The 23,577-nt window shown below is 37.2% G+C and overlaps 1 protein-coding gene across 5 annotated transcripts; it reads right to left on the reverse strand.

Moving 5' to 3' along the window:
• Nucleotides 1–3,940: 3,940 nt before the first annotated feature.
• On the reverse strand, nucleotides 3,941–22,791 carry SRSF12 (serine and arginine rich splicing factor 12). Of its 5 annotated transcripts, none has more exons than XM_045499005.1 (5): nucleotides 22,365–22,549; nucleotides 13,917–14,021; nucleotides 12,263–12,366; nucleotides 11,967–12,108; nucleotides 3,941–6,619 (listed from the first exon to the last, which is right to left on the reverse strand). In XM_045499005.1, the coding sequence occupies exons 1-5, from the start codon at nucleotides 22,427–22,429 to the stop codon at nucleotides 6,250–6,252; spliced, it is 786 nt and encodes a 261-aa protein (XP_045354961.1). In that variant the 5' UTR covers nucleotides 22,430–22,549; the 3' UTR covers nucleotides 3,941–6,249. The 5 variants fall into 5 exon arrangements, with proteins under 5 accessions (XP_045354961.1, XP_045354962.1, XP_045354965.1 ...); XM_045499006.1 differs by lacking the exon at nucleotides 22,365–22,549 and adding an exon at nucleotides 21,916–22,122; XM_045499009.1 differs by lacking the exons at nucleotides 13,917–14,021; nucleotides 22,365–22,549 and adding an exon at nucleotides 13,444–13,572 and having other exon boundaries at nucleotides 12,263–12,374.
• Between the last annotated feature and the right edge of the window lie 786 nt (nucleotides 22,792–23,577).

Consider the following 23,577-nt stretch of genomic DNA (forward strand, 5'->3'; position numbering starts at 1 on the left):
TACGGGTATTCACTGCAGAATTATCTTTTTACTTAAGTTTTGTAACAAAATGTTAATAGAATTGGGTAACATGAAGGCTGCTTTACTAGTTCATTCCAACATTATATGTAAGTTGGGTAATATGCTAATAATTTTAAAAGCTTACATGTACCATACAGGACAAATAATCTTTGAGGTTGTAAACTGTACATCTCTGGTTATTTTTTCTTTGCACTTTCAAATAGTCTGGTTAGTTGGTTATAACACTTCTAAAAGAACAACTCTAGTTAATGACAAACACCAAAGCCTTTGTAAATAAGAACTGAAAGATTAGAGAGAGGATAATGTATTTAAGCATTGGCTTATTTGGGAAATCTGACAGTTGACATTAATGTTAATATTGACATAAATGTTAATGCTTGAAGAAAGTTTAATTAAGGGAGGATGAAGAGGTAGAGGGAAACTACATAAAGATTATGAAGGGGACTTATAACTGTCCATGGTTTGAGAGCAAAGTTAAAGTATCTACAGTGTAACAACTTTAAGAAAATATGTACAACTCCCAAAAGAGAAGACAGGAGATGGCTGAAGGGCTGGTTAGCATTGAAGTGACTTGGGAGTAGGAGGGCAAAGGAGTGTAAAACGCTTAACTCTTGGTTGGTTCCTACTTTTGAAACCTTTAATGCTGAATTAATACCAGTAGTGCCAATGGAAAGCTAAAAGTATTTAAAATTATTCCTTAAGAGATATAATTCCACTTTCAATGACAGACATATTTCAGACAAAAACTGCCACCTTTCAGTCAAACAAAACCTCTTAAAGAGCATCAGTTATATTTGACTACTAACAGGCAGCTTAAAGCTCTGTATAAAGTACTTTTCATGAGATATTTTAGAATAAAAAATTTTCATCATGTTTTTAAGTGGTATTTTTTAAAAAAACTCATTTAGTAGATTATATGTTAAGAGGGAATTACAAAGTATGAAACAATGCCAAAAATGGTTCGACTTTATATACCCATTAAAAATTGTACAGAATACCCTAACAAAACCAGAACATTAGTATTCTTAATTCAGCTACATTTAGTATTTTAAGGCCAAAATTTGAAGGTTTAGTGACAATGAGGAGTATCAATGCTTTTCTGCAAGGTTCTTTTGAAATTACATAAATATTTCACAATGTGTTAAAGTAATCTTAAATAACAATCCTTCTCATTTTTCAAATAATAAGATTGCCTGTAGGGCGCCTGGATGGCTCAGTCAATTAAGCATCCAACTCTTGATTTCGACTCAGGTCTTGATCTCACAGTTCATGCAATCAAGCCCCATGTGGGGCTCTGTGCTGACAGCGAGGAGCCTGCTTGGGATTTTCTCTCTCCTCTCACTCTCTGCCCCTCCCCTGATTGCATGCACTCTGTTAGTAAATAAATATTTTAAAAATATATAATATTGCCCAGAAGAGTCTGATCAGTTGTATAGCTTATGTCAATTTTTTTTTTTAATTTTTTTTTCAACGTTTATTTATTTTTGGGACAGAGAGAGACAGAGCATGAACGGGGGAGGGGCAGAGAGAGAGGGAGACACAGAATCGGAAACAGGCTCCAGGCTCTGAGCCATCAGCCCAGAGCCCGACGCGGGGCTCGAACTCACGGACCGAGAGATCGTGACCTGGCTGAAGTCGGACGCTTAACCGACTGCGCCACCCAGGCGCCCCTAGCTTATGTCAATTTTGAAAAGGTCTTCAACAGACTACTGTTCTCAACTTGTAAAGTATTATTTTCACAAAGTAGATACTGCCTCAACAATGTAATAGGAATGATTCTTAATCCCTTCCCCTCAAAAAAGCCATTAAAATTTATTTACTTAATATTAACTTACTATTAAAAGAAGTTGGCTATCACTTGGGGCTTGGAAGTATTTTATACTGAGATTTTTCTTGAAATTAAAGTCAACAGCATTTTAAGTCTATAGTATTAGGATAAGCTAAGAAAACTAGAATGTAGTTATTTCTTTAGGAAACAAGTGATCATCATAGCAAAGAATTCTGGTTTTCCTCAGTCTAACTCTACTATGCCCTTTCTAAAAAGTGCATAGGATTTAGGCATTTAGTTCATAGAAGTACACTCATAAACTAGAGTAGTAATTTTGCTTTGTGTTCCAATTACACTTTTTAAAAAAAAATTTTTTTTAACGTTTACTTTTGACAGAGCATGAGAGTGGGGAGGGGCAGAGATAGAGGGGACACAGAATCCGAAGCAGGCTCCAGGCTCCGAGCTGTCAACACAGAGCCCAACGCGGGGCTCGAACTCACGAACCGTGAGATCATGACCTGAGCCAAAGTTGGGCACTTAACCAACTGAGCCACCCAGGCGCCCCCCAATTACACTTTTTTTTTAAATTTTAATTTCTTTTTTGAGAGAGAAAATCTTAAGGCTCCACACTCAGGAAAGAGCCCAATGCAGGGCTTGATCCCACGACCCTGGGATCATGACCTGAGCCGAAATCAAGATTGGATGTTCAGCCAACCGAGCCACCCAGGTACCCCAAGATATCCTCGATTTTAACTTGTAATCTATTTACTATAAACATGTAGGTTGGATACGGTGTTTTAAATTAAATGAACCATATACTTAAAATCACCTACTTTTATAAAACAGTAACCATCTATCTACTCACAAGTTGGTACTATTTCTTTCTTAAGTTCACAGTTGCAGTATATTCCTAGAATGTAAGACTCATATATCCCTTTACTCTAAACAGAATAAAAACATTATAATTTTGGAGGGAAAATACTACTGATGCGGTATAATAGTCTGTTTCCTATTTCAATCTTTTTTCCACAGGATTCCTTTAAGTAAAAAAAAAAAAAAAATGGTACATCATTATTGTATTGATTTAACTTGAGATAAGTTGAATCAACCTGGATTATCTAACACTTCTGTCAGAGAATACATTTCTAAAAAGGCTTATTGATTCAATTATCTTTATATTCAATTTGCTTAACTTTATAGGTATACAAGACATACATTTTCCAGAGGGCCTAAACTGACCTCATAAACCAATGCCAGAGTTCACGATATGATCATAAATACCCCCATTCATCAAGGGAGTGATTTAGATGATAAGGTGTATAATCCTCATGTAATACTTGAAAGTGTCTTCTAGTCATCTGTAGATAAGTTATGAGTCCAAAATCCCTATCTCACTGAACCACTGGTCCTTAAATTCTTGGGAGTCATTGACTTGTTCGAAAATCTACAGGGGATAGACGTAAAGCTTTGGTTCTACGATACCAAATTAACATCTCTGCACCAGACCATACTGCTTAAGTTACTAAGTATCATGTTGAGGGTAGAGTTTACATATATATTCAAGCCCCTAAACGTGGGGCTTGAACTCACCACCCCAAGATCAAGAGTCACATTCTCTACCAACTGACCCAGCCAACCGCCCCTAAGTAGCATATATTTATCTACATACAAATACTCCAAGTATTCTGTTTGGAAAATACTAGAGGAAGTGTAAAAGTATTTCTAAATACTTCCTTTACATTTTTACTAATTTTGCCTTTTGCAAAAAAGGGATGAGAATAAAGGCAGACATCCTTATTTGTAATATAATAGTATGTCTTAGAATAGTTGTATCTCAAGTAAACATTACAAATAATAAAGTCTTGAATTTATTTTCATTTAAAAGTAAGCTAGCCCAATGACAAAGGTTAAATCCTAGGGTCCAAATAAAAAATCTGCCATATTCCACTGTTTGCAGCTACAAAATATCAGCTCCTATATGGAAATTATTATTCATGAGGAGAAAGAAAACAAGCAGTTGTAGTGGCCATTTTTATATTCTTTGACATTAACTTATCCTCCGATCCTGAACAAATGTAGATAGTGCCCCTATGCTAAACTTGAGAAGTACCTGAGTAAATATATTATCGTTAAAGAAAATGATCACAGATGTGTAAAACATTTGCTTTATTAACAATCTCACCCATAAGTATCCTCCCTTAAATGGTTCAAGAAACAATGCTATAACCAAAGTGAATCCTGAATAGAGATATACCCAGAAGACAATTTCTCAAGGAACTAGCACAAGTGTCGATTTCCACTAAGACACAGAACCCATTTTCACTTATAATCATTTATTTTCCTAATTCTATTTTCTCCTTTCCCTCTAAACATTATCTTAGTTTAGCATATTATCTGTCAAAGACTTCTTCCAAAAAGCGTAACAGGGAGAGGCAGTGTGGAGTCCAGCCACCGACGACTCCCAAAATCTAATAGCTGTGTGACCTAATGCAATCACTGAACCTCTCTGTTATCTCTCTTTCCTTATCTGCAGTGGTATTTATCTCATACAGCTGTTGTGATGATGAGTGAATCATATAAAACTTATAAAGCAGTGTCAAGTCAATGCTCAAAAAAGTCTGAACTATTATTCCAGTTTTTCCATCAAATCAAATAGGATCCTCCTAAGAAGCCTAAAGATTACGATGGAAAACCAAATCAGAGGTAAATCAAAGGATAAGCATGTTCAGAAACACTGCCATATGAAAAAAATAAAAACAAGAAAAAAGAAACTGCTGTATTAACTTTTTACTAAGATATAATTAAATGAAAAGTAAAGACACTATAATCAATTCTTACTTAGCATTTCAAATGACTGCGTATGTGTGTGGATAAACCCAAACATTTATTCAGAAAATATAAAACATTACTATTAATATTTGTCTGTTCTTTCTTTGGACTATCCTTTAGATTTTCAACAGTGCCATGTAATTTTATAACTAAATTTTATTACAGCTGAACACTTCAAAGAGTTGCAGTTTTGAAACAAATTCTACTATGATTAGAGAAAATGTATCCAGAAAGTACTGTACAGTATACATGAATTTATGGTACTTGTCCAAATATCACCAGCATATTATTTTGTAAAGTTGTTTCTTACATAGGGTCTAAAACGCAAAGAAAAATGGAATTTGTATTAAAAAAAAAAAATAGAAGCAACACTGGCTTCTATACGCCAAAAATAGAAGACAGATTTTTCTTATGCACTCTAGATACAAATATTAACTGTATGGACTGAGAACTTTTAATTTTCAATATAATTCAACAAAGTACACAAGTAGAACTCTATAAATATATTCCCTATAATAATCATATGCAAAACCATTTTATCACAAATACTACCAAAACCCTCTGAAAAACGTAAACTACAAACACATTTTTAAAGAAATTCTCAGTTTTAACAACTACAAAAGCAATAATAAAGTTATTTGGTTTATAAAAATGAAGGGCAGTGTAAAGTAAATCTGAATACCACAAAGCTTATAGAGGATGCAGTCTTGAATTCCTTACTACAAGTTACTAAACACTTTCAAAAATAATAGGACTTATTCTACACAATTTAAAGTCTTGAGCTAGAGCTCTAAGAAGAAATTCAGTAGATGAAAAGTAGGTATGTAGAAATAATGTTATAAAATATGATTTTTATACAAAATGTACCACTACTCTTCAAATGTATAAGGCTTAATATGAGTATTTTTGGATTATGAGTGCTGTATACAAGTTTTAGAGTAGTCTCCAACCATTCAAAATTCAGTATTTTTTATATGTTTTGATATTTCTGAAGTGAATGAACACAGTACAGGATGTAATTTAATGTCAACTTTATACTGTTCCACATGGTAAAAATAAAAGCTTTTTTGAGCTCAGGAGAGAATGTATCTTTTGAATTCTTGATCTCTATATAGATTCTTCTTTTAGGAATGTCAGAATTTTGTAATATGAACTAACAGCCACTAGGAATTGGTCCAAGTTTAAAGAGAAGATACAACAGAGACATAAGGTGTCAAATAGTTTAAGTCTTCCCTTTGCAATTATACAGTCATTATTTTTTACATGAAAGTAAAAGTGCTTTAAAGTAAAAAATCTTTATGTAAAATGTATCAGTATTACTAATACTTAATATCCAAGTAGAATTTTCTATATTAATTTCATTTTACCCATTTCTTTTGAAAAGTACCATTCTGCCACAAGGTAAACAAAAAATGGTCCATAAAATGGTGACATCAGACACATCATAATTTGTGGTATGGGCCCTTTAAATTGAGACCAAATCTTTATTAACCCAAAGCTAGAGAGACTTTATTTGTTGCACATGCCCAAAGTAACTCACATTTTCTATAAGCCTTGAAGAATTTTTATTTAGCATAATGAGAGGTTTAATGACTTATATTCAAGACTATGTAGCACTCTTCTGCTGCTGTTCACCAGCTGTTTTTATGATGATAACTCCGAGATCTGGAATGTGATCGAAAATGAGAGTGTTTTGCTGTTTGTGCTTTAGCTTCAGAATTGGTATACCCCTTGGGAGATTTACAAGGGGATCTTGCTATGGAGTCAGAATGTCTTCCATGTGATCTTGATTTGGTTCCTGAGCTAGTCTGCTTTTGAGGTGAACTTGATTGTGATTTTCCTATTGACTTGGATCTTTTTGGTAATGACTTGGACCTTGACCGTCCTCTAGAACCAGAATTCCTTCTTGGAGTTCTTGACTGCCTTGCTGAGGTAGACCGCCTTGGTAGTGATTTGGAGCGAGATTTAGATTGGCTATAAGAAAATCGCCTGTGTCGAGACCTGCAAATATCCATAATGTTAACAGTATATATTTCACACAAAAACATTTAATAGGTTTAGAAACAGCAACTTCAGGAATGTATACATTTTACATAATATTAGTTATGATTTCACTGGATAAACTAAAAGAAACAATTTTAATTTTGCTATGCATGCTTTTAGTTCAAATGTAAGTACCAAGTCTGTAATATTTGTTATACTAGAATGTATGACCAAAAGATTTCTACTTTGCTAGATTTATCTTATGATACAGGTCAGTTTTGAAAAATGCCCTGCATAATAAATCTGGGTTATACAACTCCTAAGAGGTATGAAAATCTGAAGGGAAAAAAAGATTAAAAAAAAGAGAGAAAGTATTTAAAGTTTATTAAATAATGCTTATAAAAACCAAAACCAAAACCAAATGCAGGACTTTTGAATCCCACCATGATAGAGCAACTTGTATTAGACTAATCTTCCCACGGAAAACAGCTATATAAAGAAGCTAAACAACATTTATAAAACAACTGTTTAAAGGTATTAGAGAATAGCCAACCAACCCTAGCAGAACTTGAGGGGTTACAAACCATGGCTCTTTTACAAAGACCATGTTCCAAATGTTGGCATGGTGGAACTGAACCCAAACAGAAAATGGCTATTTGACTAAGCATATTAACAGACAAATTAGGATTCAGGACTACCAAAATGGTTGGGACTAAAGAGGCAAAATCTCACAGATGAGAAAATGGCAGACAAGAAATCTCCTAAAATTTGCCTACAAATTCTCTTCAAGTCACTGGCCATCTTTTAAGCTGTGCACATAAAGGATGAGACTCCTAGAGGTCAAGAAAAATAGCAGTTGGAAGATTCAAGAATTAAGATGAAATTTTATCAGACACACAGTGCTGGGGAGAGAGGCTGGAGTTCAACCCCCAAAAGGTCAAAGAGCCTTGAGTAACAACCCAGGCTTTCAATTAAGAACCCAGAAGGGCCATATCCTACCGATCAGTCTTAACAATGCCTCAAACAAGCCTTGAAAAGATCAAGGTGATCTGCCAATACTCCTCCACCTACTAGAAGAAACTTCCTTTGGAGGATATCATCCAAAGCACTGCAAGTTTTCATCGACGATGTCCAACATCCAATAAAGAAATCCATGAAATATGTCAAAAATAAAAATGACTAAAAGCTAAGGAAATACAAGACAAAAAAAAACAAAACAAAAAAAAAAAAAAACAGACCCAAAGTAATTTGGATATTGGCATTATTCAGACAGGAATTTTTAAAAATGACTATGACCAATGTGTTTAAGAAAATAAGAAGACAGGCAAAACAGATTAAAAAATGGAGAAATTCAACAGAATATTGGAATCTGTAGAAAGAAACAAATGGACATTTTAAGAACTGAAAATATATATCTGAAATGTAAAAGTCACTAACTAGATAAATTTAACAGCAATCTATATACAGAAGAAAAAGTGAACTGAACTATAAAACAGATTATTAGAAAAACATATATACTGAAACACAATGAGAGAAAAGGAATTTTAAGAAATCCAGAACAAAGCCTAAGAGATATGTACTACACAGTCACACAGCCAAAAAGAAAAAATGGATGAGGCAGAAGCCATATTTGAAGAGATAATAGCCTAATATTTTCCCAAACTAATGAAAAGCATCAACTCACAATTTCAAGCAGCTCAGTAAACCCTGGAGAATAAGATACATTACCTGTAAAGGAGCAACATTAAGACTGACAGCTGACTATAAATATCAAGAAACGATAGAGTAATTTTTTTTCTTTTGCTTATATAACAAAGGTTTTATTACTTTAAGTAAAACTGTTAACAAAGTGATAGCTTTCCCAGTCGGCTTCTTAATGCATTTAACAAGTAACATTCTTGATAGAATAATTTTAAGTGTTTGTTTATTTTGGAGAGAAAGAATGTGAGTAAGGGAAGGGCAGAGAGAGGGAGACAGAGGATCGAAAGCAGGTTCCATGCTGAGAGCGCAGAGCCCAATGTGGGGGCTCGAACTCACAAATCGTGAGATCAAGACCTGAGCTGAAATCAAGAATAAGACTCAAGTGACTGAGCCACCCAGGCGCCCCACTAGTTTGTTTTTTTATCCATATCCACTAAAGACAAAATAAGAGACCTCTTTTTAGTCTAAGATAATAGCACTTATACTGTATTTACTTATAGTATATGTTAGGCTTATACATACACTACTTCATTCATACGCATGCACATATGCACACACAAAATCTGATCCTTATGAATGTCATGAGAACTAGGTAAGATTTGCATTCTTTATACTATAATTTTATAAATGGAAAAAACTGAGGTCAGAGAGATCAAGCAATGATCTTATGATGAGTACAAAGCAAAACAGCATTGTTACAAGAAGATGTGGTTCTTTCTATTCCTGATACTTCATGATGATTTGGGATAATTGATGGACATTTTTTTTTTTAAACTATAACCTATTTTTTAAATGTTTTATTTATATTTAAGACTGAGAGCACAAGTGGGGGAGGGACAGAGAAAAAAGGGGACAAAGGATCTGAAGCAGGCTTTGCAATGACAGCAATGAGCCCTATGTGGGGCTCAAACCCACGAACTGGGAGATCATGACCTGACCGAAGTCAGACACTCAAACAACTAAACCACCCAGGCGCCCCAATAGACATTGTTAAATTTTCTCCAGCTAAGTGTTATACTTTACTTTTACTAGAAGGCATAAAATGATGTGAATATTTGCCATTTTTTGATTAATCAGGAGAAAAACTGGTTAACTATGGCTTTAATACATTTGGGAAACAACTGACATTCCTAATGAATAAAATGGGCAATTTACTTTTCTTTTTTCTTTCACAAACTTGTCTTCTTCACAAGGGCCAATGGATATTATTAAGTTACAACAGTGTTGCGTTAGGTACAATATTATACCTCCTTTAATCTTTGATATAAACATCATTCATTTAAAAATAAGTAAATAAATAATTCATTCATTTTATACATACCACCTGTATCATTCTAAACTTATGCTAAAATGTATATGTATAGTTTCTACATATGTATAGTTATAGATATCCATATATAATCTATAAGTGTATAGTATATAAATATAAAATTCATAGTAATATAAACTGTTGAACATTACTCCCTTATATCCTCCGTAAAGTCAGAAGCAGTACCACTGTTATCAGTGTGGCTTTCCTATATATAAGGCATGTAAAAGTTTTTTAAAATTTTGATTTGCTTTCACTATGTTTTAAGTTCTATTAATATAATTTTGTATTTTAAATATAGAAACTATATATCAGAGCTAAATCTCAAATAATCAATCAATGGGAAAATGGCTTTCCCTTAGCCACGGACAAACTTGACTGTTCTCCATAGATGCAAAGGAGGTTTTATATTCTTATACTATCAGAGAAAATATGATAAAAGAGATCATGTTCCAGATAGGACTGTTTCTAAATATTTCTTCACCAATCTCTGTAATGGTTCAATCCTGACTGGGTTTTCCTGGATTATAAAAGGTGCTTAGGGCTTCCTCCCTGCTTCATGCCTCCCTAAGGATGGGCCAAATCAACATACTTGTTCACACACAAGGAGAGGTACTGAACTGATACGTAAGATTCTAGAGCCCTGACAGGGCCATATTTTCTAGCAATCAGGATTCCTGGATATTAAAAACTCATAGAAGGTAGATGTAGTTCTCACTTCCTATCTTTGACTTCCACTTGGCTGGAGGGATTGGAGCCAGGTCACTCCACAGTCTTGTTTTTAAATCTGGGAACCTGGGGCAAAGATTAACTCTCTAGCTCTGGTACATATACCATACACTGCGCTTTTTCTTGGCTAGGCTCTTGGAGTTGAGGAACGGAGGGATCAGAGTGAAAGTGAGCAGCCCTGGTGATCTTTGATCTGAAGTTATATGGGCCTATATAGAGTTTAGGTGTACTACATGTGGCCCAGGAGTGCTCTTATTTCTCACAGAAAAAAGGATATTCGTGTAAAAGCTGATCATTTTTTTTACATTTTTTAAACGTTTATTTATCTTTGAGAGAGAGAGACAAGGATGAGCAGGGGAGGGGCAGAGAGAGAGGAAGACACAGAATCTGAAGCAGACTCCAGGCTCCGAGCTGTCAGCACAGAGCTGGATGCAGGGCTCAAACTCATGGACCATGAGATCATGGCCTAAGCTGAAGTCAGATGCTTAACCGACTGAGCCACCCAGGCGCCTCTTTTTTTTTTTTTTTTTTTTAAAGTAAACTCTACACTTGGCACCTGGGTGGCTCAGTCGATTAAGCGTCCAACTCCAGCTCAGGTCATGATCTCATGGTTTGTGGGTTCAAGCCCCGTGTCAGGCTCTGTGCTGACATGGACCCTGCTTGGGATTCTGTGTCTCCCTCTCTCTCTGCTCTTCCCCCATTCATGTTCTGTCTGTCTCTCCTCCAAAAATAAATAAACATTAAAAAAAAAAAAAAAAGTAAACTCTACACCCAACATGAGGCTCAAACTTATGACCCCAAGATCAAGAGCAAGAGTTGCATGTTCCACTGACTGAACCCCAATGCTGATCATTCTTAAAGAAAATTTACCTTAAAATTCTACATGTCTATGAAAAAATTACAGCACTAAAACTCAAGATAAATACAATTATTTAAGAATTTAAGAATGCTAATACAATTTCAGTTATTATTTAAATAACTTCAAGTTAATTAATTTTCATTGTGTTTTACTATTTTTTTAATTATTTTTTATTATTAGTGATTTACTATTATTCTAACAGAAACAAAGTCCTGACTAGCAATATAAATAACCTGCAAATATCTTTTTCTGAAAAAACTTACTATTTTCGTGTCTTCTTAGAATAGTACCATACTTATAATTTGTTTTTGAAAATAATTTACCTTTTATAAATATATTGATTTACATTAATTTTAAGTTCAATCTCCTGTCACAAGTGATTATATTTCTTATGAGTTTTTAGTCACCCCGAACTTAAATTCTTAATTATTCTGTTCAGTTAGGAAAATTTTATTTTTTTTAATTCCACTTTATATGTCAAGTATACATTTTAAAATTTTTTGTTTTTTCTTCAGTACATATTACTTTTCTATTTAAAAAGGTTAAAATTAAGTCTGTCATGAAATAAAAACACTGGAAGGTACCCAATATACCCAAGTTAAATAACAACACACTTCAAATAGAGAGGAGCATATCGTTTTTAAAAAAGTTGACCTTTATGTATATTATACAAAATGATTCTGAGGCCTGTTTTTGAAAACCCTTTAAAATGTTTTCCAGAAAAAGTAGAAAATTAAGTTTTCAATCCTCCTGTATTTTGTACTCACTCTTTAAGGCTATCAGATCGTCTCCTATTTCTTCCCCATGAAGAGCTTCTACTTCGAGTTCTCCTTTGGCTGGGGCTTCTTGACCGCCTATGATCACTTGGAGAACAAGGGTGACGTTCTTTTGATTTCATTTGGCCTGGTGCTAGAATACGAAATAATTTATTACCTGAAAACCTCAGTAACAGCTATTCAAATAGTATTCTTTTCTGAAAGAATTTAAAATAAAAAAAAAAAATCTGTCAGAGCTAAAACTCATTCTGCTGAATAAACAAGATCTAATGTTTAGTCACACTTACTTTTTCGATCACCTTGTGCAAACTGTATTTCAATTTGACGGCCACATACCCACTTTCTATTGAGGTTATAAAGAGCATCTTCAGCATCGCGAACATCTTCAAATATGACTAGCTGTTAAGGATACTTTGAACGTCAGATATCAAGTAAAAATATTATTTTTATCGAATTATTTACATGTGACATGAAATTAATAGGAAAAAACAACTCCAAGTTATTAAGCTCACATCATATATATATATATATATATAATCAGAAATTTCACTTTTATTATGAAAACAAAATGTCCCCTTATGATTTAGAAGAATCTATCTAAAAGTAAGAACAGAAACAAACGTGTAACTACACTTCTAATGCACACATTAGTGTAGCTGCAGTATGCATTTATAATGTGAAAGAACATGTTATGAGAAAAAAATAAGTCCAACACTGGTAGGATTAAAAAAAAAAAAAAATTGTTTAGGCTCTCCCTTCTTTCAGGTAAAAGATTCATCAGGTTTTTCAGCATACAGAAGCCTTTATTCTGAAATTATAATTACTCTTTCACCAAAAGGCTTTTTGATTATGACATTTAGGAAAAATTACTATAAACAAAACTGCAAAGATACATGTAACTTAAAATATTATACCTTTGAAAATGATATTTACTTTTGAACCTACTATTTTAAAATACTTTTATGTTTTTATTACTTGGGATATAAGTATAAAAAAAACACAAAAGCAATCTGTGAACATCTGGAGTTACATATATTGGTTTGTAATACCCCACTAAACTTCCTTACCTACGTAAATTATATATTAAACCTAACTAAAATGGAAATAAACTATAGAAAATGACTAGCTGTTTTTCAGGAGGTTGTTCACTGGTTTAATTTTTTAAAAATAGAAAACAGAGGGGCGCCTGGGTGGCGCAGTCGGTTAAGCGTCCGACTTCAGCCAGGTCACGATCTCGCGGTCTGTGAGTTCGAGCCCCGCGTCAGGCTCTGGGCTGATGGCTCAGAGCCTGGAGCCTGTTTCCGATTCTGTGTCTCCCTCTCTCTCTGCCCCTCCCCCGTTCATGCTCTGTCTCTCTCTGTCTCAAAAATAAATAAATGTTAAAAAAAAAAATTTTTTTTTTAAATAAAAAAATAGAAAACAGAAAAAGCTCAAGAAACGCAATACAAAATGAGACTTTGGCAATTACCTCAATGTCACTTGATCTTGAACCTTGACCTTTACTCTTTAAGGCTTGCAAGATGGACTTTATAAGAGACGCAGAACCAACAAAATCAGACTTGGCTTTGACTCTGGAACTCTGAATAAATGTAGGAAAGCCGAAGTCTCAACCTGGTGTTGGCTTTGTCTTTTGCTTGATAAAGACTTCCCCTCTTCCAGGTCTTTATATCTGTGTCCACCCTCCCTCTTTACTCCTTGATGCTTGAACTTTAGGTGCCTTTTTTCTCGCCTGCTTGGTTTATGCTTGGATTCTAGCTAACAGGTTGGTTCAAACTGGGGGGTGCTTGCCAGCTACTGTGGACTGCTTTAGATTTTCTGAGATAGAGAAATAAACACATTTAATTAGGCAATATTAATCTCATAACATATGCTCCTGAATACACAAGCATATCTGCACAGATATACAGTACATTCACATGCACACAGTAAAACAAAGGATATTGAACATAAGCAAATCCTCTTGGGCGGCGGGTGTAGAAGTCAAGTGGAATGTAAACGTCTACTATAGGGCCATAGCGACCAAACTCACGGCGCAAGTCCTCAGGCCTGAAGTGTTTTAGAAATAAGGCAAAGAAATATGAATAGCTGGATTAAAATATTTTGCCTACGGAAATCCAGTTGAAACCTTCAAAAGAAAGTATTATCTAGACCAGTATTATCTAAAATTGTCGTAACAATCACCCAGGGTTTAGGAAGGAGGAAAAAAGAAAGCAAATCCTCAGGCCTCACTTGTAGAGATTCTGATTTAAAAGATCTGCATTAGGGGCTGGAAATCTGTATTTTTATAAGCACTCCAGGTGGCTGTTCGGATTGGGGAAAAAATGACCAAGGAAAGTTATTATCCATCTTTGGAAGTGACTTTTATTAAAAGACATTTCAATTGTCAATATAAAAAGTTCTGTTAACTATTTCATTAAGAACACATTCATTTGCCTCACTATAATTTCACGTTTATGTTAATTTTGTTTTCAGATGGCAAGGATTAGCTGCTAAAGAAGTCCTAAAATTATTTCTCAGGCTTTAAACAAAACTGTTTTACTACTAAACATAAAGCAAAATAACTACCATATTCTTAAATTTGATAAGTATTTTTAAACCTCCTATATCCCTTCTACTGTGACAGGTACTAAAAAGGGGACACCAAAGGAATATTTAGCTTATTTGTCTTCATGGAGCAACAACTTAAACTGAAGAGACAAAATACTTAGCATTTATAGCTGACAATTAGAGTACATTTACAATCCAGCTACTGTTCACCTTAATGCTAACAATTTTATGGTTTTTAAAGGTGAGGGCACAGACAGATGAATTCGACTAAGGTCAGCAAGCCAGCATATGATAGAACTAGAATCAAACATCCACAACCTGACACTCGTCTGTGTTCTGAATCACTGCACCGTACCGCCTCATGGAGATCTTAGAGATTCAGCATCAACCTATGAGCACAAAACATGGCCCAGAAGAAATAAGAGTCCTTCAAAACATATTATGCAGAAAGAAGACTCAAGATGACTGCAAAGCTGCTAGCTTGGGCAAATGGAAGAAAGACAGTGTCCGTGACAAACATTAGATAGCTGGAAAAGAGAAGTTAGATTGATGAGGGAGGAGAGAGGCAAAAGAAATGCTGGATTTGAGGTGATGGCCGAACATCCGTAAGAGCTCTGTAAACAGGGGGCCTGGCTGGCTCAGTAGGTAGAGCATGTAACTCTTGATCTCGGGGTTGTGAGTTCGAGCCTGATGTTGGGTGTAGAGATCACTCAAAAAAATAAAATAAAATCTTTAAAAAAAAACAGTTCTGTAAATAACTGAAAATTATTATTAAATAAATTTATTTTCAAGACTAAAAGTCAGTGATTAAAGCCAGAGATGTGAATTCACCACACAGTGCAACTGACATGACATCCTTTATTGTACTTTTTTTCATTTAATACTTATTATAAAATGTTTAATTGTCTGCCTTCCCTGAAACTATTATCTTTGGAGAGTAGTGACAATGTCTTTCTTTCATTTACTCATTCAACAAATACTTACTGAGCACCTACTCTGGCCAGCCTGTAGCGATGTGATGGAGAACAACATTCCTGCTGCCACAGAACACAAGACAACAGGGTAATGACTCTCAGCCATTCCTGAGTATTAGAATCATTTGTGAAGGAGATGTTATAAAAACAGGAACTCCAGCCTGATGCATTAACCTTGGACCCAATTAGTACTTCCCCTGGTGGGCCCCAGGTAGGTTTAGTTTTTTTAAGGGTTTCACAGGCAATTCTGAGAATCAGGGTTCAGAATCCCTTTTAAAAGCAGGGGTCTTCACCAGTGTACCTAGCATTGTTGCTTGGCACAAAGTAGGCACTCAAAATATTGAGTTACCATTTAATAGTCAAGGAGACTGAGAATGAGAGAAGTTACCTTGCCCAGAGGTACATATAGCCAGCAGCAAAGCTAGACTTCAAATGAATTTTCTGAGGCAACCAATCCCTTCAACAAATGTGAGTGCCTGACAGGAAAAGGATCCTAGATGGTGTAATGGAGGTTGGGGCAATGTGTGTAACAGAGGCTTGGAATCCCAGAAGCCAAGGGTGACAGAAATCTGAAGAAGCCAAACTTCCAAAAGAGCTGGCTCCCATTGTCACCACTGCCACAGCTATTAGCTGTTGTTTTGCTCTCATTTATTTTTGTATTTTTGGTGTCATCTATTTTGACATTCAGAAAATAGAGAATACAATAAACACTTATGTATCCACCAAGATTTATTATATCTCAATATTTGTCATCATTTTCAGTAATTTTTTTAGAAACAAGATGTATTATTCTACCTTAGAGACAATCATTGGTGTTTATTATTCCTCTGCATTACTTTGTATTTTTACTGTAAATTAATATATCCCTAATTACGTGTTTTTGTATATGTCAAACTTCATATAAATGGTATCAGACTATTTATATAATTTTACTCCTCCTCCCTTGAAATTTCTCTATGTAGCCCTAGTTCACTCGTTTTAACTCTGTATTGGTATTATCAATAAATCACAATTTACTTATTCATCTTTCTGTGGATAAACATTTAAGATGCTGTTTTTTAAACTGCAAACTATGCTGCAGCATATGTTATGACACAAGTGCCATGCAGAGCTCTGCTAGATTCCTGGGATGCATCACAATGCAACTGGTGGGCCGGAGAGCACGCTGATCTTCAGCTTCTACTGAACTACATGAAGAGAACTACATGTTCTCCAAAGTGACCAAATCAATCTATACTCCTCAAAACCTACGTAAGAATTCCACTGCTCCACCTCTCATTAACATTTTTAATTCTTGTCATCCTGAAGCATACAAAGTGAATGGGTATCTTAATGTTTTAATTTTAATTACCTAACAACCAGTTAGGTGCAACATATTTTCATGTGTTATGGGTCAGTTGTTTCCTGTTAATACCTACCAGCAGTATTTCTGGGTTAAAGAGGATGTGTAATTTTTATGTACTGTAATTTTTATGAAACTGCCACAGTCCTGCAAAGTGGTTGTGCCATTTTATACTCCCACCCACAATGTATGAGTTTCAGTTAGGCTAATCTTTGTTAGCACTTTCTAGGTTGTCAGATTTTTGGTTTTTTTGTTTTTTATCTTAGCCATTGAAGTGGGAGTTAAGTGGAATCTCACTGTGGTGGTTTTTTTCAGTTTAATGTTTATTTATCTTGTGAGAGAAGAGCAAGGGGAAGGGGAAGAGAGAGGGAGAGAGAATCCCAAGCAGACTTGGTCGCTGTCAGCACAGAGCCCTACATGGGGCTTGATCTCACTAACAGTGAGATCATGACCTGAGCCTGAATAAAGTTGGATACTTAACCAACTGAGCCACCCAGGAGCCCTCTCACTGTGGTTTTAATTTGCACTTCCAAATCACAAATGATCTCAAGCACTTTTTCATGTGCTAATTTTCCTTGTGAAGTGCCTGTTGGAGCTTTCTGCCCATTTTTAATGTTTGTCTCTTTTATTATTGAGTTGTAAAAGTTCTTTACATATTCTGAAAAAAAGTCCTCTGTATTGCTTTGTGTATGTTTTGTGAATATTTTCTCTCAGTCTGTAGCATGGCTATTTACTCTCTTAATAGCATTTCTTAATGAACAAGAATTTTAAATTAGAGAAATCTAATTTTTCAATATTCTTTTTTCTTTTATGGTAATTGCTTTCTTTGCCCTATAAGAAATCTTTGTCTATCCCCAGGTCATAAAGACATTCTTCTATGTTTTCTTCTAAAAGCTTTATTTTCTTTTCCATTTCAATTGATGATCCAGCTCAAATTGTGATGTGAAGTAGAGGCTGCAGTTCATTTTCCCCAGTATGCACTGTCCATTTGTTGAAAAGATTTTCCTTTTCCCTTTTTCCACTGGTACCTTTGTTAAACATCAGCTGACTCTGTAAGTGTGGATTATTTATGGACTCTCTATTCTGTTCTATTAATCTATTTGTCCATCCTTAGGCCAATATCACACTGTCTTGATTACTATATATTTTTAGTAGGTCTTATGTCAGGTAAGTCTTCCAACTTCAGTGATCTTTTTCTAGATTATTTTGGCTAGTCTAGATCCTTTCCATATCAATATTTTTTTTTTAATTTTTTTTTTCAACGTTTATTTATTTTTGGGACAGAGAGAGACAGAACATGAACGGGGGAGGGTCAGAGAGAGAGAGAGAGACACACAGAATCGGAAACAGGCTCCAGGCTCTGAGCCATCAGCCCAGAGCCTGACGCGGGGCTCAAACTCACGGACCGTGAGATCGTGACCTGGCTGAAGTCGGACGCTTAACCGACTGCGCCACCCAGGCGCCCCAATATATTTTAGAATTAACTTATCAGTTCCTATTTCATGTATTTTTCAAATTTATTTATTATTTTTTTTAGTAATCTCTACATCCAACATGGGGCTCGAATTCACAACCCCAACATCAAGAGTTGCACACACTGACTGAGCCAGCCAGGTGCTCCCAGTTTCTATTTTTTTAACAGCCTCTGATCAGGAATGTCTTGAATCTATAATATAATCAGTTTGGGGAGAACTGATAACTTAGCATTTTGTTTTCGAATCCAAGAACATGGTATATCAATTTATGTTGTCTTCTTTCTCTTGGCACTATATTGTAGCTTTTTGTGTAAAGGTTTTTATTACATGTTTTGTTGTTGTTCTTGTTAAACTTATTTCTAAGTCTGTTTTTTGATACTAAGGCAAATGAAATTGTTTTAAAATTTTCATTTTCAACTGTTTACTGCTAATATATAGAAATAGATTTTTCATAAGTTTATCTGGTATTCTGATAACTTACTAACTCATTACTTAAGGTTTACATAAACATGTCACCTAAGAATAGGGACAAGTTTTGCTTCTATCTTTATAATTTTTATGTTTTTTATTTATTTTTCTTCCCTTGTTACACTGGTTAGGGCCTGCAACAAAATGATGAATTGAGGTTGTAAGAGCGGGCATGTTTGGCTTGTTTTGATCTTAGGGGGAAAGCATTCGGCTTTTACCATTAAGTATCTTGTTAGCTATAGGCTTTTCATAGGTACCCTTTATTGGGCTGGGGAAGTTCCCTTCTATTCCAGTTTGCTGACACTTTTTCTCATGAATCTTGCTGAATTCTGTTTAATGCTTTTTCCGTATCACCATCAATGTCAATATAGTCTCATACACACCGTAACCAAAGAATGCTACTAATTATGTCAGACGAGGTACTTGACGGTTGCTTCCCAACCTAACATGATGTTATGCATCAAAATGAGAATGTTATATTTGGGATTTGGACATTACTTTGTTCCATAAGAAAACTATATCTGACATTTTAAAAAAATTATTCTTCTACATAGTGCAAAAGCAAAGATATTAAAAGTAATATTCTTCCTGAACCAGATCTTGTTTCACCAGCGAAAAGAAAAATAATACAAATTAAAACAGCATGAAATGTATTTAAAAAAATTTTTTTAAAGTTTAAAAAAATTTTTTAAAGTAATCTCTACACCCAACGCGAGACTCAAACCTATAACCGTGAGATCAAGAGTCACATGCTCCACTGATTATGCTAACCAAGCACCCCTAAAATGTATTTTTAAGTCTTTCTTTAGTTTTTTTTTTTTTAAACATTTATTTATTACTGAGAGACAGAGAGACAGAGCGTGAGCAGGGGAGGGGCAGAGAGAGAAGGAGACACAGAATCTGAAGCAGGCTCCAGGCTCTGAGCTGTCAGCACAGAGCCCCACGCAGAGCTCGAACTCACAAACTGTGAGATCATGACCTGAGCCAAAGTCGGTCACCTAACCAACTGAGCCACCCAACCGCCCCAAGTCTTTCTTTAGTTTTGATACTCAATTTCATTCCAAAAAAAATTTAAGCTAAGCCATAATACCTTTTAATGTCTTGTGCTTTATGGCACATATTAAAATGGCTACTGCAAAGAAGCATTTAAAAAAATTTTTTTTAAGTTTATTTATTTTGTGTGAGAGAGAGCACATGGGAGAGGGAGAGAGAGGGAGAGAGAGACAATCCCAAGCAGGCTTTGCACTGTCAGCACAGAGCCCAATGTGGGGCATGAACTCACGAACCGTGAGATCATGACCTGAGCTGAAGTCAAAAGAGGGATGCTTAACTGAGTCACCTAGGTACCCCTTTTTAAAATTTTTTAAAAGTTTGTATTATTTATTTTGTGTGTGTGTGTGTGTGTGTGAGAGAGAGAGAGAGAGAGAGAGAGAGCGAGAGAGCACACACATGGGAGGGGCACAAAGAAGTATTTTAAATAAAATTTGGCTTTGTTATAGTTGCCATATTACCAGTTAACTTACACTGCATGCCACCCTGTACAAAAAAGCTTTTAATATAGGTTACACGTAATGATTCTACCTTCACAAAACTACTCAGCAGCTGGGCAATTTTAGGTAAGAAACTTAATTTCTCCAAGCCTCAGTTTCTAATCTGTGAAATGGGATTAATAAAGAACATACATTACAGGGTTATTGGGAAAATCTAGTAAGATAATATATGCAAAATGTTTAGTACAGTGTTTAACACATAGTGAATACTCAACAAATGTCAGCGATTATTATTCCATTAATACAAATCTAGATGATTGCCCCCAGTGGCAGTACTAAAAAGTGGTGAAAAAAACTGGAAAAAGAAATCAATAAATCTCAATTTTCAGTCTTGATTACTCATGGTGGATTATCTAGATCAGAAAACATGTGTCATGTGATGTGTTTTATTTGGCCTTAAGGTGTGCTGAAACATAAAACTGCCAATATTTTACTGCTTTTAAATCTACAAAAACAGGAATCTCATATAATTCAATTTAATAAATGCCAGCATTTTGAAACAGAGTTTACACAAACACAGGTTTCTGTTTCTTTAGAAAATTAGGACTTTGTGGCAACAAGTCCAAATGTCTATGTAGTCATTAGCTGCAGCTAGTAGTACCAGTTGCCATCCCCTTTATATGGCATGAGTTCTTTTCTATTTGCTACAATCCACACCATCCTATTGTGCCTTATAACCCAACAACTTTACTCATTCATATTACCCTGGCTAGCCCCTGTGGCTACTGGAATTGGAAACCTCTCTCTCTCTCTCTCTTTTTTGTAGACACACTAGAGAGACTAGATGCTTATTTAGCATTCAGGTGGTCTTTAACTGTGGCATTTTTTTTTTTTTTTTACTCTACCCAAATTATAAATATTTGTTTCTATGTATTGATAAACAGGTTGAGAGGAGAAATATAAACACACGCATCTTTTAGATGCCATTAAGGTATATTAACCCACACTCTATAATTGTGACATACATAATAGTAGGGATCAAATAAAAAAATACTGAACATTTACTCCTCAAAGGTAAACGACAATGATTACTCCAGATGGCTCTGGAGTCAAGGGCTCCAATATTTGAATATCTGAAGCCATTAAGCCCCAGTTAAATCATTAAAACTCTTAAGCTTCAGGTTTTCCTTGTGTATTATAAAGATGATATTGCATCGCTAAAAAGGTTGAGCGGCGAATAAATTAGGTAAAACCAATGAAATGGAAACGTCTATTTATGCCCCTATCTCACCCTCTATCATTCATTCCCTCTGGCTCCTGTTAAGGGAGAAAGTGCTTTATGATGAAGAGGTCATTCCTTAATACTTATGTTTAAGCACTATGTAGGCAAGAATTCTCAAGGCGGGGAGGAGGATGTGTGGACGGAGAGCATCTCACTGGACCAGGGAAGTCTATCCAAACCGTTATCATGGGTGTTTACACTGCACTCTGAACTTTATAGAAAAACATAAATCTCTTTCACTGAAGCCATCCTTTGTATTGTGCAGCAAAATGTAACCAGCATCCCTTGTAAGTAGACCACACTCAGAGAACGGGAAGAGTAAGGCCCAAGGTACTACGCATTATTTTATAATACGTTCTCACCATCCCCAATTCCTCTTCATCTAGGACACAAGACGCGCAGCTTTATCGGGGCATGGCGACAAAGGAATCGCAGGCACTGGCCCGAGGTAAAACACTCTCGGCCAGGGGCGGGGAGGCACCCTGGCTACAGGGAGAGCAGAAGCCTGCGCGCCGCGGGTCCTCAAGCAGAGGATGGGCACCGATCTCCCGGGCGCGGGGCCCGGCCCCGGGGGTGCGCTGCGCCGGGGCGGAACGCCGGCCGGGAGAGGGGAGGCGCGAGTCCCGCCCCGGCCTGGAGCAGCCCGAGGGTTCGCACCGCTCCCGGGAAGGGCGCCTCCAAGGAAAGCACAGGCCCAGCCAGAGGCCGGGCAGGCGCCGGGCACAGCCGGGGGCCCCGACCCGGCTCCGCGACGCTGCCGTTACCCGGCCCCTCCCCCGCGCGCCAACCTGCGGCCGCAGCCGCCGCTCACCTGGTGGCGTCTGCGACGTTCCTGACGAACAGGGAGGTGTTGGGGGGCCTCGTGTAGCGCGACATGGCCGCTTCCTCCGTTGCCTTTGGGCCTGCCCGCGGCCGCCAGGCTCGCTCCGTTTCTCGCAGTCGCCGCTGCCGCCACAGCAGCTCCGCCGGCCCCCGGCGCGACCCCCTCCCCTCGGCCTCGGCCCCGCGAGCGCGCAGCCGCAGAGGCGGGCGCGGGGCGGGGGGGCGCTGCGCTGCGCGAGCTTGTCCGTGCAGACCGCGCGGGGGCGGAGCCCGAGCCGAGGGGATCCGGGGAGGGGGAGGCGCGGGGTCCTGAAGATCCAGGGAATCCGAGGAGGGGGCGGTGCTGGGGTCCGCCAAGGTCCGGGGAGGGGGCTGTGCGGGAGTCCCGGGGTCCGAAGAGATCCGGGGAGAAGACGGCGCGGGGTCCCGCAGACCGAGGGAATCTGAGAAGAAAGGGGAGGCGCAAGAGAGGATCTGGGAGGGGGCGGTGTGGAAGGGTCCCAGGTTCTGAGGAGATCTGGGGATGGGGCGGTGCCGAGGTACGCGGGAATCCGGGAAGGAGGGGAGCTTGGAGGCTGGAGTCCGAGGGGTCTGGAAAGGGGGCGCTTGGGGTCAGAGAGTGTCAGGAGGGCGGAGGCCAGCGGGGTCCTAGGAGCTGAAACTGAGGCGGAGGATAGAGGATCCGGAGAGAGGGTGTTGGGAGTCGTCGGAGTGGGTGGTCGTGAAGGTAGACTTCAACTGCTGAACAGCGGATGGCCCGTGGGGCCTTCATCCCTACATCCTCAGCCCAAGACCTTGGCACTAGTTCCGCCTACGGTTCCTTTAGCCCTGAGCCTAATAAGGGTTTAAAATTGTGAGGATTCGGGGTTTTGTTTGTGTTTTGATTCTTCACTTGGGGCACACTATTCAGCTGTGGATACATTCATTTAGATGTTTACTGAGTGCCTACTATGCACCAGGAATGTGTTAGGTGTGGGATACAGCAACACTACAGGCCAAGTCCCAACCCTTATTGTAGAGAGAGGGTGCAACAATAAATGAACAAATGAGGACGTGATGTAGAAGAAAGCAATGAAAAGGCAGTGGCAATTAAGCAAATTAAATTTTTTTTTTTTAATTTTTATTTTCTCTGGAAGGAGAGAGGCAGAACGTGGGGGGGGGGGGGGGTAGGGAGGTGTGCAGAGAGAGAGAGAGAGAGAGAC

Source organism: Leopardus geoffroyi, chromosome B2 (genome assembly GCF_018350155.1).
Source record: "Leopardus geoffroyi isolate Oge1 chromosome B2, O.geoffroyi_Oge1_pat1.0, whole genome shotgun sequence".
NCBI lineage: Eukaryota > Metazoa > Chordata > Mammalia > Carnivora > Felidae > Leopardus > Leopardus geoffroyi.